The sequence below is a fragment of the Nicotiana tabacum genome, chromosome 8, assembly GCF_000715075.1.
Source record: "Nicotiana tabacum cultivar K326 chromosome 8, ASM71507v2, whole genome shotgun sequence".
NCBI classification, from domain to species: domain Eukaryota; kingdom Viridiplantae; phylum Streptophyta; class Magnoliopsida; order Solanales; family Solanaceae; genus Nicotiana; species Nicotiana tabacum.
Genome location: NC_134087.1, coordinates 118,794,208 through 118,809,161, shown reverse-complemented (window position 1 = coordinate 118,809,161; position 14,954 = coordinate 118,794,208). Strand labels below are relative to the sequence as shown.

General features: G+C 37.3%; 1 protein-coding gene across 1 annotated transcript; it reads left to right on the top strand.

Annotated features, from left to right (window-relative positions):
* Positions 1-267: 267 nt before the first annotated feature.
* LOC107794033 (uncharacterized) lies at positions 268-14,862 on the top strand. Its single transcript, XM_016616486.2, has 13 exons — positions 268-1,553; positions 3,339-3,513; positions 4,852-4,964; positions 5,115-5,213; positions 6,618-6,687; positions 7,177-7,232; positions 10,501-10,551; positions 10,684-10,788; positions 11,001-11,045; positions 11,767-11,875; positions 12,477-12,679; positions 14,141-14,224; positions 14,450-14,862. The coding sequence occupies exons 1-13, from the start codon at positions 402-404 to the stop codon at positions 14,639-14,641; spliced, it is 2,454 nt and encodes an 817-aa protein (XP_016471972.1). The 5' UTR covers positions 268-401; the 3' UTR covers positions 14,642-14,862.
* The last annotated feature ends 92 nt before the right edge of the window (positions 14,863-14,954 follow it).

Genomic DNA, 14,954 nt, shown 5'->3' with positions numbered 1-14,954 from the left:
CTTATAAGCTAAAATTTCATAAGCTAGGTTGACAACTTATGACCTATTTTTGACTTGTAAGTACTTGATTTATAAGTACTTTGAATTTTATTAAAAAAAAAATGCTTATGAGCTAGAGCGGCTTATAATCTCAGGTAAACAGCCTCTATATTTGTTTTTCACATTGGTTTTAGTAATCTGTTACCGACAAGGAAAAGGTGATTAAAAAGATAATTCTAGATCTCGTGAATGCTAAAAACCTACCCCTCCAAAATAAGACCCTCAAGACTTCCATCTTCACTCTTGTATTTCCCTTTCCATCTTCACTTTTCTCAAGCAACCAGACAATTTTCACCCCAGTGATCCAATCACAAACCCCAAACCCCAATCGATTCATCCGGTGCAAAGTTCCAGATTGTGTGATGGATCATTCATGGCGTCCTCATCTTCCACCACCCCCAATCCAAGGTAGAATCTGTCCTACTTGCTCAATCTCACACTTCCCTTTTTGCCCTGCACCACCCCCACCCCCACCCCCTTTCCCTTCAAATCCTAGTTTCACCCAATATCCACCTTATCCTCCTCATCAATCCCTCCCCCGCCCTCCGCTTCCACCCCAACCGGCGGCTTACGACCCCTTCGTCGATCATCGCGCTGGGCCCTCCATGCCCCCTCAAGTTCATCCGCGACCGTCCGATGCATATGAAAATACAAACCCTAGTTTTGATTCCGGTAATGTTGGAGTAAAGAGAATGAGAATCGATGATTCAACAGGTTCGTTTATGAACGAAAACTTGACAAATTTAGCTAGGGTTTCAACTGATAACGAAAGGAGATTGAAACTGATTAGTGAGTTTGGTGCAGCGAATCACGAATTAGACATGGGGCATGGTAGCTTTGATGGTGGAAAATACGGAAAGTTTGATGGATTTTTAGGTGCTAAAACTAGCAATAATAGAAGTTGTATTGATCCAGGTTATGGTAATTTGGATAGAAAACGAACATTTCATGAGCAAGAACATTTTGGAAAATTAGGATATGATGAAGTTGACAATTATTTGCCACGAAAAAATGGTTACAAATACAGTAATCCTCAAGCTGATAGTTACCGCCACAATGTAGAGCACGACCGACAGATTAAACTGTATCATGGACAACAGACCCCCATGGATGGTCACGGTCATAGCCTTAACCATTATTCGGAGGCTGCTTATGCAATGCAAAATAGTCATATGGAGTCGAAATTACTTCACTATGGTTCGTCATACGACCAAAGGGTTGTTAATTCAGTGAATGGCAGTGGCATGAGCTTGTATTCAGCACAACAGGGTTGTAAGGCATTTGCTAGCCAGCCGCCCCTTCCAGCTTCTCCACCACCTCCTCTTCCAATGGAGCCGCCTCGGCATGAGCGGCTTGTTTTGTCTTCACCACCTGGAACATCTGCCTCATTTTTTCCAGTTTCTGTTGGTTCTTCAGCTCCTTTGTCATCAACTTATCCTCCACCTCCTGAATATAATCATTCCATATCAAGTTATCAGTCCAATCTACATGTTTCCTCCGCATCTGCAAATGAGGTATTTCTTCAGCTTTTTGGGGCGTTTTAGTGTTCTTGGCTTTGCAATTTTTTATCTATTGACTAAGGATATGCTATTATTTATATATATTGATTGATTGCCTAGTTTATCAAATAAATATTGAAATTATACATATTAAAAGTTTCAAAATTCATATTAATTTGTGTCTGTAACTTCATTATTATTGGGTTTGATCTGCTTTTACTTTACTATAATGTTGTTCTTGAAACCTTAAGTTTTGATCAATAATTTGTTATACGTGATTAAAGCAACAGCAAGAGTACCAATACTAATTACTTGGAAGTAATTCTAAAGGAGAACCAGTATCCTGGTATATTCTTTCTTGATGGTTTCCATCTATTGATGTTTTTGTTAGTTTGCCACGTATAACTATGTTGTAGGTATTTGTAAGTTTGATCTTTTACCTTCCTCCTTTGAAAAGATTGTACCTCTTGTTTACACTCTTCTTGAACTGTGTACTATATGAAGAACGGATGAGTTATAATGATTGATTACATTGTCAATTTACCTCTTAGATCGTTAATGTTATTGCTAATTTGGGATATGCATGTTAATCCTTTAGTTGACTGTTTAAATTTATTGTGAGGTATTTGGGATCTTGTTTTTTCTTTAACCATTTGTCTCTTCTATTGATCCTAAACAGTTCATTCTTTAACTGAAGGGTTAGCGTGGTCGGGAGGTGCCTCCACTTCCAACTAGTTGACTAGGAGTTCGAGCTGGTTAAAGGGAACTGCTAATGATATCCTTGGGAGGTGGGGTGGGTTATGAAAGAGGAAAAAAGAAATTCATTCTTCTTCTTGTGTTAGGATAATACACAGTACTTATAGGATCAAACTCTTGAGTAGTGATAATTACTTTGATGTACAGGGAAATCCAGGGAAATGATTGCCTTCTTGTATGTTGATTCACATGATATTGATACAAGTTCTTATGCATATTTAAAATATAAACACCAAAAAAAATGCTTCCTATGTGTTTTTTTCAATTAAGGCCAGCTTATTTTATGTTTTACCAATCAAGATTACGGTCTTCTACTATTAAATTTTCGAATTTGTGAAAGATTTGAAACAATGCTCTACTTTTGCAAGGCAGGCTTTGGGGTATACGAGTTCTACGAGTTCAACTCTTTGTGTTTCTAACTTATTTATTTGTTATTGTTGGTATGTCTTGCTATAACAATTTGGGTGGGCCTATTATCTACTGATGTTTCGAACCGTGTGCCAATGGTCCTTTGGGATTTCTCAATTGTAAAGAAAATGTCGTACTATAATAATTTGATCTTTTCTGCATTATCTTGTTGACATCGGTTTCTAGCATATCTGTGGTAGCTTATCTAAAATTGGTTGTTTCTTCATCCATATATTGATCTCCTATGTATTTTTAGTTGTGTTCTAATCCTTGCAATATGATTCACAATGACGTACACACTTCATATGATGTGTATTTGGATGTGCTCCCAATTGATAACTTTGAATCTTACAACATCCTATGCACGCCTAAACAATATCGCCTAACATTTTCTTAAGCTAATCTGTTGTGCGATTTTGTGGTTCTGTCAAGTATTGGGATTCTAATTCTCTTTTCTGTCTTTTTTGGCCTTTTCTTTTCTTTTGCACCCTCAGCGGGAAAGAGGGTCTTCTTAATAACAGATGTACACCTCTGTGTCTTTAGCTTGCTTCTTGACTTAACAAGTTGATATCCCTTTTATGTTGGTGTTATGTTATGGTGAAGCAGGCCTAATATATCTGATTTTGTGTTATCCAGGAACTCCATATGCTCCGCTATACGTCATCATCTATGAGCTCCAGAGGAAGTGAACAAACTTTGCGTGACCTACCTTTGGAGAAGTCAAAAGTCATTGATGCTTCTCACATACTAAGGCATCCATACCGTGCTACCCGCCCTGATCATCTTGTTATAATTCTTCGGGGGCTTCCAGGTGCTTCTTTCTTTGCCAGGAACTATTTCATTTAGTTATGCACTTGTCCATTTTGTTTTTAGTTGACATATGATGAACTACAAGCTTGAGATCTTTAAATGAAAATTATGATCCTTATATTACTTGATTAAGAGACCCCTCCCCCTCTCCCCAAAGAAAAGGAAAAGAAAAAGGTGAGCCCTTCTAGTTATCGGAAAAGGAAGTTGAATTCTTTACTATGTTAAGTCTGCTTGAGACATATTAGGTGTTTACAATTCTTCCAGACCACCGAAAATTAGAGAGTACCTCTCTGCACGAGTATTAGTTAATTATGAATGAACTTGTTTTTAACTCCCCCCCCTCTCCCCCTTTCTCCCTCCTTTTGCAGTTGTCATGGTTAAAATTGAAGTGTGATGTAGGATTAGAACTATCCTTTTCCTGGGTTACTGGGATCCGTTGAGATTCACTTTTTTCCTTGTCGCATTACATATGTTGGTCTTCTTCATCATTCCATCTAATTTGACTGTCTTTTCAAGGGTACTTTTTTCTTAAGTCGCGGTCATGTCTCCCCCCCCCCCCAAGTATAGCGACCTCTTCCATGTTTTTCCCGAATTTCATCAGTTCCCCTCCTACCAGATCGAAAAGAAGAAGCTTCCGACCCAAAAGGCTTTTGCCGTGAATTAGGTTTTCGGTGTTCTCGTTGAAACACGAGGGCATACTCCTTGCTTCGAGAAAGCGCTAGAACCGATGTAAGATCCGCTACAACTAGAAGTCGATCTGGTACATTCCTCAGGGTACTCAACAACTAGAGTCATCTCCTTTTTTCCTTTTAGCTTTAGTCGGTCGAGTAGCTTATTTGAACGTTGTGAACTCATTCCTGTCTTTGCAATACCAACGCATCTTGTGCCACAGAATCGGTTGAGCTCTGCCTCTTCCCCTCTATTAGAAGATTGCCTTGTGGCGGAGAAAGCTCGAAGAGCTTCCCTTCCTTCATTACTAAGCCAAGGTCCCAGGCCTCCGAGTAGGGGCAGGAGAAGTATGATCATTTGCTTTCATCTTTTAAAGATGATGTTACAATGTTTTCATGTAAATCTTCTGAAAAGAAGTAGATACGTTGTGATCTATAGATTCTTGAGGGCTACTACCATGGGCTGATATGTTACTTTCTCTGCTAACCACTGAAAGCAGGCATTCATGTTATATGTCCTTTTGTGACTTGATTACCTGCATTCTTATTTGAAAATTGTTACTAAAAGCAATAGCGTACTGTAGAGAAACATATGTAACAAGGTTAAAGAGTTTGGATTCTCTCTTTTAAATTGTCTGCTTGTATTTTCAGCTTTATTTTACCTTTTTCAGGGAGTGGAAAGAGCTATTTGGCAAAGATGTTACGTGACCTTGAGATTGAAAACTGTGGCACTGCGCCTCGCATTCACTCAATGGACGATTACTTCATGACTGAAGTTGATAAGGTCTTCCTATCTCGTAATCTTGCTTGAAGTTCTTTTGATTGTCGACATCCCCCACTTCTATTTCTTTCATATATTCTAGCCTCCTATTAATATCCGTTTCTAGTTAGAACAAGACTTCTCCCAAAAAATTTATAAAGCAAGTACTTTCAGGTTGAAGAGAGTGAGATTTCAAAATCTTCTGGTTCTGTCAGAAGCAAAAAAATCACAAAGAAGGTCATGGAATACTGCTATGAACCTGAGATGGAGGAGGTAAAGACATCTCTATCTAAGCTTAAGAGATAACTGAACTTCCATGATTTAAATTTGGAGCCATTAGTTTTAAATTTTATTATTTACAGTGGAGTGGAATCCATAACCCCCACCCCCCACCACCACAACGACCACCACATAAAAAGAAGGAAAATAAGGTGCTCGCTTACTTCTGCAGTTCTCATCTTGGATCAGGAATTAGGCCTGATATAGCTTCCTTTCATCTTTTTGTTGTTGATCATGCAAAGCTCTTGTTTGGTATTTGAGGTTTATCCATAAAATTGTAAGATCTAGTGATAGATGACTTGTACAGAAGTTCAATCTTTTACTCGAAAAGGATATTTTATTTGGTTACCCAAGTTCATGGTTACATTTTCTTTTTTATAAGTAACAAAGACTTTTATTAATGAAAGAAAAAGCACCAAGTTAGTGCCCAAAAAGAGTAACAAGCTGTGCAGATTTCCGATTGTATTTAACAAGACCAAAGAAATAGAGCTAAAGTTAAGGCCAAGTATGTTCTGCTTTGCCTAGTCTTTGTAAGGCTAGTATGAGTTGGTTTTGTATGGAGAATTTACAACTTGGTGTGCACCATTCAGAGAAAACAGTGTTGATTTTGAGTTTCGGTTTGTCCATATTTTCCAATTTTCTAAGGGCACAATTTGTGTGTTCATTTAGATTCTTCAAGTGCTTACTATGCAACGCTAGGGGGAAGTGCAATAAATCCTTTTTAAGTATCCTCTATTGTTTTTACTCCCGCGAATTGGCGCTTAACGATTGAAATATTTTTATGGATGTGAAATCAGGCATACAAGTGACAATGGTTCTATTCTCCCCCTCCCCCCCCCACCCCAAAAAAAAAAAAAAAACAAACCCAACGAGGGATTGCATAGTAGAAAGGGCTCTCCCCTTCTAACCTTGAGGTTGAGTGTTTGAGTCACCAAGGGAGCAAATTGGGAAAAGCCACTGTTTGGTTACTGGTTAGGGGTGTGAGGTGGTTGAGTTCCGTATCTACAAAGAAACATTTTCATATTTATTACATACTTTTTGCTTAAAACTATGACGTAATCATTATGTGACTGATTTATTATACCTTTATTCCTTTAGTAACAGAAACATAGCACTAGGCGATAGTGTGCCCATGTGTTGCTATTTCTCTTGTGGGTTTAATGTTGATGTAATTGTATATCATAATTTCATCTTTCAAGAAGCTTGACTCATCCAGACTGTAGCGATTTTGGAATCAATCAATGATGTAGAAATGATCTTTTGAAATTCCTGGTTGATCTTTATGGGTTCGGATTTTGCCCAACTCATCATGATGTTAATTTGCTTTTCCTAATTTTCTGCAATTTAGTGACTTGTATATAGTATTACCTATTACCTATTTGATTCTCTGTGTTTCAGGCCTATCGGTCCAGCATGTTGAAGTCTTTTAAAAAGACCCTGGATGAGGGGGCTTTCTCTTTCGTAATTGGTATGATATTCTGGGGCGAATGGATTGCTCTTACTCTGCATTACCATATTTCATCTTTTTGACCATCATCTAAGCCTGACATCTGGAATAATTTGCATCAATGTTTCCTTTTACAGCTGAATGGCAATTCTTTTGTTTAATATGTCTGTGAGATTCATTGAAATTTGCCTGTGATATGAATATACACTGCTATCAGCTGTTTTTTCATGTCCTTTGTTGCTCTCCACTGTAGCATATTTCTAAAGAAAACCTCCACTTCCGTTGGATCTAGGAAACTCGAAGGCAAACAGTGTCTCATAGGTTTCTTGATAATAGTTAGCACATTGGTTCTCGAGTCATGCTAGATTGTCTAGTTAAAAGTTAAACCATAGTTTAATTATAGATTAAGTGGTCATGCAGTGCGTTGCACTGCCTTCAGTTTACTAACTACAGATGCAGTTTTGTTCGGCAATTGACCCATTTGTTGCTGGTATTTGTGCCTCATCTTAGTGGATGACCGCAATCTGCGGGTAGCTGATTTTGCTCAGTTTTGGGCAACTGCAAAGGTATATTCTCAGTTCTCTCTATTACGCAACCAGTTCACGTGCTATACTCTTGTTTAATTGTTTTCTAGGGCACTTTGGATGTCTGAAATTCATAACCTTTTGTGTTTGTCTATATGTGGTTTGTCACTGTTTTATAGGTTGTTAGTTCTTTGGAGTTCTAAATAATATAACCTTAGTTGATCAATAGAACTTTTTGTCTAAACTGCGTGTTTGAAGATTTTCACTCCATCCAATCCTAACTTTTGTTATAGTTGTCTTGTACTATCAGCTTTTGTCAGTTGCAATTTATTTAATTCACGGTGTGCATTTTTCCTGAATTTCTATTTTCTTTTGTCCACTCAAAAGTATCGGTTCCTGATCACTTGTCTTTGTACTATTTAGGATTTTATTCCTTTTTTGTCTTTGTACTATTTAGAAATTTATTCCTTTCTCGGGTAGTAATGATCTCATATTGAACACCTTATCATGCATTTCTTTAGATAGTAGATTTACTGAAGAAGTAAAAGTAAGCACCATGTCTTGTGTGTTCAGTTTTGTTTGGCCAATGTGGTATCAATAATTTAGTGGTGATGTTGCTTTGCAGTTCGCCTAAGACATTTTTGCTTTATCTTGTTTTGTTCACAGTGAAATTCAATTCTAGTGTTAGATATAAATGTGATAGGAATTGCCAAGGTTATCTTTTTCACGTCTCGATTTGATTGGATAGGCTCCTGGATTTTGGAACTTGTGAATTTTGTTCTAGGTGAAAGTTCGTTTAAGATTATAAAAGGGGGTTGCTAACTTGCTATAGTTCAAGAAAGTGTTACTTGATTTTTTAGAAAAGGTTCAAGCAATTGTTGATATTACCAAAAACAGTCTATATAGTTGTTTGGTTTGTGGTAGGATTTTGAAATCTTGGGTTGTTGATTTTTTGATTCAGAATATAATTGCTATTCAACAACCACAAAGCTTCATACATCAACTTGGACAGATTATAGAACTTAATTTTTATTACTAAATTATAGGATAAGAGTGTCATATTCCTGACGTGCAGTTTCATTAAATTTGAAGCTTCAGACTAAGTTTTACCTAAACAATGCAGAATTGTGAATTTTCGGCGAGCAAGCTCAATTATCACTAGTGATGGTGCTAAAATTTCCAGCTAGAGCAACGGAAAAATAGAGCAAAAATTAATAGCATTTCTTTGGATCTACAACTTCTTTATAAAAGCTAGAAATCTGTGGATGACAAATGGGTGTAGAATTTCTAGATTTATCATCTGCAGAACTTGCTTTGCTGTCGAGGCACTGCTGGTTATCTAAATACAGCTAAAATGCTACATGTATTGAGAAAGTATAAATTTGTGGATGACGACTGTGTATCTGTATCTATGTATTTTGCCGGATAGATGTTATTAAATAACTTTTATGATCATGGTGGCTAAGAGAAGAGTTGCTCTGTTAACAATCATATAAATGGAAGTTTTCTTCTCTACTCGAACAAAATTTTATTTCTTAGGTTTTTTTTGGGGGGGGGGGGGGTGTTGTGAGAGAGATGTGTTAAAAAGGGCTTGATTTGATGAAAGCAATTCATATGTGGAGAAGCCAAGCAACTAATAAACCATATAATTGAAGTACGGTTTATGTTTCAGATTTGTAGCCAAAAGATATTTGAATCATATCTCGAGCCACTAAGCTTGTCCTCTAGTAATTTGGTTTTCTGTATAGAGTCAGTTTCTGTATTGGCTTGAGCCTCCACAGGTAGGAGCCACGTAACTGCTGATGACTTGTTTCTGCTATTACATAGAATTAGTTCGATGGTTATTATGCATGAATTTTCAGAGGAGTTGGTATATGGATCTTTCATTATGAACACCTCTTTGTGATCAATTATTCTCCCTCTGTTTCAGTTTATGTGACACTATTTTCTTGTTAGTCCATTTAAAAAAGACATTTTCATAATTTGGAAACAGCCTCTCTGCCCCTCGGGGTAGGGGTAAGGTCTGCGTACATACTACCCTCCCCAGACCCCACTTGTGGGATTATACTGGGCTGTTGTTGTTGTTGTTGTTGTCATAATTTGGAAACAATCTAACTTCAACTTTCCATTTCCCCCTTAATGAGAAACTTTTATAGCCACACAAATGATATGGCATGTGCTAGACCATAAGTTTCATAAGTTTTATAGCCACACAAACGGTATAGCATATTTTAAGACCACAAGTTTCAAAATTCTTTCTTTCTTAAACTCCTCGGAAACTCCGCGCCGAGTGAAACTGTATCACATAAATTGGAACCAACAACAACAACAACAACAACCCAGTATAATCCCACTTAGTGGGGTCTGGGGAGGGTAGTGTGTACGCAGACCTTACCACTACCCTGGGGTAGAGAGACTGTTTCCAAATTGACCCCCGACATCCTTCCCTCCAAGAACTTCCCACCTTGCTCTTGGGGAGACTCGAACTCACAACCTCTTGGTTGGAAGTGGGGGTTGCTTACCATCAGAGCAAGCCCCCTTGTCATCCTTCTTTTTTATCTCTGTTTTTTGTGATGAGACTGAGTAATGCTCGTTGAGTTCATGTAATTGAAGTAGCAAAATTGAGTTGACTTACTGTAGTTTAGTTTTCTTGTTGGGGATTTGCCTGAATTTGTTATACATATATTTTGAAATTTGAGCTAAGCATTTAGAGTCTAGTGTAAATTTCATTGTGTGAAGGCAATCAAACTCTCTCCAAGTAACTCGGTAGGTTCCTGTTTATTTTATTCAGTCTGGTTATCTGTTGTATAACATCATGAATGTGGCTTATGTAGTTTTTCTAGATACATTTTTCTTAGAAGGCAATTATTTCATTCTTAAAACACCCGGTAGGTTTCAAAAAAGATATGTTCAAGGTTTAAATTAAGACTCAACGCAAGTCATTCAAAGTTGTCCACCAAGATTGTCCATCTAACTATACTAGTAGCTGCATAAATTGTCTTCGTTCATAAAAAGATGAGACTAAGTAAAGCTGATATTATTAGGTCTCTTGTCATTTATTTGGATGTTAAGTGGCAATAACACTCTTGGTCGGAGTTCTGGCAGTTTGGACCAGAATGGTGCTCCTTGCTTTTTAAATTTATTGCTCGTGTCATTTCCTACAGTGATGCACGCTGCTTTTGTTACTTCTGTACTATTGTGGCTTCTCCAACTGTTGATTATCATCTTCAAAATCACCATCACATTTATTTGAGGAACTGATTGTTGCCCATCTGTTTACCATGATTGTTTTGTTTGCTTATTATTTCAGAGATCTGGTTATGAAGTGTACTTGCTAGAGGCGACCTATAAGGACCCAGCGGTAAGTTCAGTCATGTATTTCTTTGTACCATGACAAATTTTCGAGCATTATGTCTGATTTATTGATTTTCTTCCGTAGCTTGTATATATCCACTGAATTTACTCTTTTATCCTCATGTCCTTGTCGATTCAGGGATGTGCAGCAAGGAATGTACATGGTTTTACGCGGGATGACGTGCAAAAGATGGCTGCCCAATGGGAGGAAGCTCCATCCATGTACTTGAAACTTGATACTAAGGTACTTTCTCCTTAAAAACTATCCTGTTGCATAGTTGGGTAGGTTCTACATTCCTGGACTCTCAAGTGGATTTATACAATTCAACTTATTTCAGAGTAGTTGTTGTTAGTGTGGTCTTTTAGACCTTATGTAAGAAGTCAGTTTTATCAGCTTTTAGGAGTTGGATGCTAATATGTCTTTTGTTCTTGTGTGTTATTTCAACAATGGGGCAGTCATTACTTCATGGAGATGCTCTGGAGGAGGGTGGAATCCAAGAGGTAAATTTTGTTATTCATATTTCATTGAATATTATCTAACCTAGTATTCTACTGGGTGGTTGTTGTTGACTATCTAACCTAGGTTCAATTGATGCACGCACATGGCCGTGTGTGTGAGCGTAGGGGGTAGAAGAGGAAAGAGGAGAGAAAGGAGGAGGTAGGAACTAGGAATGGGGTCTATTGTAAATAACCTCAACCCCAGCTGTTGCATCCCCTAGTGTAAACACCTGATGGATACTTGGGCATCCACTCAAGTATGAGAGGCAGATTAATGGCATGGGATGCTGCCACCTTTATCTGTGCTTTGGAGTATCTGGAAGTAGCTGTCTGGCCTTTTAAATATAAAAGGAAAAAAGAAACAGACTAGCCTATGATTGTGTTGGAAATGCTACTTGGAGAGTCCAACAATTTCTTTTATACAGTTTTGGCATAAAGTAAAATTTTCTCATGGCTTGTGACGTTGTCAAAAAAATAAAATAGAAGAACCCCATGGTTTGTAAATTTGGCATTATTTAGCTTCGAGAATAGTTCGCCTTTTGGCACCTAAGCTTTGTTCATTTAATAATGTGGCTTTTATTTATAAAACATAAAACTGAGATAATATGCTAACTTATAATGTCTTATTCACATCTTTTTCTGGTGGTACTACCAAAGCATGTGTGGTTTGTGCTACTGGGAGGTAGAAACTTCTAAAATTATGGGTCTTATTTTGGATCTGCAGGTGGACATGGACATGGAAGATGATGACTCATTGGGAATGCCTTCTGCTTTAGATGAAGAAAACATTGAGAAGTTTAGTATACCTCCCCAAGAGGATATTCTGGCTGATGGTAGGTCATGATTCTGTCATTACTCATTAGGATCGTTTGTATTTATTATGATGATCTCGTCCTTCTTGTTGTATGCAAATTCTAACTAGTGAACAATTTCACAGTTAGCATGGATTGAGTCATTTCTGAATAATTATCCCAAATCAAATTTGCTATAGTTCTGGTGTAGATGTGTATTGTTTCCTACCTTAGCAACAGTGGACATTGCCCCCCCCCCCCCCTTTTTTTTTTAAATTTTTTTAGATTTGATGTAGTAATTGTAGTTCATATGCTTGTTTTGAGGCGTAAAGCAAAGTTGAGCTAATTTTATTGTGTAATAACACAAAGAACCCAACTTCTTATGGTGGTTGAACTATGCTAATTCCAAGGTTCAGCTGTCAACCCTTTATCTTTGACCACTGGGCTGTAACATATTCTATCTTCCAATGATTACTTGTCACATGAGTTAGGCTCTATTAAATGTAGTCTAAGGATCTCTTTATCATTATGTATATCATTCTGGAGTTGATACATACAAATTTGTCCTTTCTTCATTCTCTTGATTTCAGAATGGTGTCTAATAAGGCATCTAATTATATTTCATTATTTTATTTAATACTAGGCGATTTAAAGGATGATCAGGAGTCGGACCATGAAGTTGACCAAATAGCTGAAGTAAAAGGATTAGCAAAGAGTAAATGGTCTTCTGATTTGGATGAAGATGATACTCGAAGAAATGAAGACGCCACTAAAAACTTGAATGCTCTCTCAGGGTTGATACAATCTTACAGCAAAGAAGGGAAATCAGTACGTTGGGGTGACCAGGTAACTTAAAAGTGTTATGGACGATAGCTATTCCTAGTCCTTTGTTGATGTGGTTCTTTTTATGTGAAAATGATTGGTGAAAACTTTTCAGCTGTCTCTTTCCATCTCTGCTTTTTTCTGATGGGTTTACCAGCAAAGATTGACGTGTTTGAGTCATTATATCTTTTCTTCTTCTCATCGTCTCATCTCCTGTCACTTAAAACTAGCAAGGGTCTGCTGGATACACTGTCGTGAAGAGTTCCCCCTTCCACTCTATGCTTTTACTTTGAAAAGATGTATTTTGAGAAAGGAAATGAGGAGTCCAAAATATTTCTAGGAAGGAAATGAGGAGTTCGGAGTATTCCATATTATAGGTTGTTTCTGTGCCTATGTTACTGTTTGGTGCGATCATCCGGCAAATTATGTTTAGATTGTCATTACATGCTTCATTGTTAATTTGCATATAATAGAGGTTCCTGACTGCAGAATTTGGGCAGATGAATCAAGCATATTCTCTTGGATCACAAATGTAAACTAATAAAAATGTGGAAATGTGCTAATTTTTTTTTGTTGGGTTGCACATGGGGTACTTCAATGTTTCTTCTCTTAACAATATTATTGTAAGTTTGGAGTGTAATTATCTTTTTTTTTTTTGGGTATCCGCATGCTTTATATCAGTGGGTTTCATTACTAGTCTAGATACTTATCAGAAAGAGAAGCACCTATATAGCTGATATTGATTACTTTGGAATGATGAGAAAACCTTTGAGCAAAGATCTTGTTTATCCCGAAGGGGAAAGAATTTTAGGAATCGAATTAAGTGGTTCCATGTCATTGAAAGGTTGTGGGGAGATTTATTTTTTCAATTTTACATTAGCATTAGCGGGAGGAAAGATTTGAGTGGTAAGTGGTTCCATCTCATTAAAATTTACGCTTGATGGGAAGTTTCTTCATTCACATTGGCATTGGTGTGTATCATATTGGCATGTTTACGTAGCTATTACTCGTTTCAATTTATGCCGTACTTTCGTCTAGTCTGCTTCAAGAAGAATGTCACCTTCTATATTTAGTAAGTTTTTAATTACAACATTCCAATTTTATCAGTGATGACACTCCCTTGTAGGAATGCTTTGGCATTAAGATCACAAGATTTAAAACGGTAATTTTGGTATATTCTGCAAACTTTTTAGTTTAAAATCACAAGATTCAAAAGTCGTCTTCACCCTTTTTGAACTTCGTACCAGTCCAAATGAAACAGAGGGAGCAATAAGGTTGGTGGTGTTGAATGATTTTGATGATAGTTGTAACTTGTTCCAGTTTATTAACTTTATCTATTACAGTGCTAACCGAAATCCTTACGAGGAAGTAGAGATTACCTGATTCTACCAATCTGATTGTTGTTTTTTCCCAATCTGTTGTACTGTTCATATTAAAACATTCACTCGCTAAATTTTTCTGCTCACTTGTGTTTCTTTTTTTTAGGTGACCAAAAGAGGCTTTTCGATAGGGGCAACAAAAGCTACCAATGTATCCTTATTAATTGGTCCTGGTGCAGGATACAACTTGGTGAGATTCCACGAACGCTATTATTTAAATTATTCGAATCATCGTCATTTCCATGTTGGTGTTTATTTAGCTATATTATGCTTGTAAACTTGCTGAGTAACTTTCTTGTTACTTTCTGGAGAAGTTTGTTCTTCATAATACAACATTTGGTTGGTATATGCTTTCAATTTCTGTGTACATGGAACCCATACGATAAGCTGTCTTATTCTTTCTACATATATGCAGAAGTCTAACCCTTTGCCGGAAGAAGAGAAGTTGATATCAGCTAGAAATAATGGTGAACCAAAGAAGCAAAACATATTTCAAGAGAGACTACGAGCTGAGCGTGAGTCGTTTAGGGCTGTTTTCGAGTCTTTCAGAACAGGCTCTGACAAGAGGCGGCATCGGATATCTGGGCTTAATGCTGAAGGTGAATAGTATATAAGAAGATGGGTCTAAAATCACATGTTAGCAGTGCTGGAGAGGAAGAAACCTGCCAGCCTTGTGCGGAGGGCTAAATTATTTCTGTTATAATTTAGTAGTAATTTGTTTTACTAGGAGAAAAATGGGTAGTTGGTGGGCCTGGGCAATAGCCATGGGTGCATTCTTGCCTCTGTACTATGGAAACTTTTGGAAATGAAGGGAGTTCAATGGCAAAAGTGGTTCATGCAAAGTAGCTAAAGATGTCTTCTCTTCCTACTTGGGTTTCCACATGTTTCAGCGCCAATTTGCAGTTTCTCCTTGTGCTGCA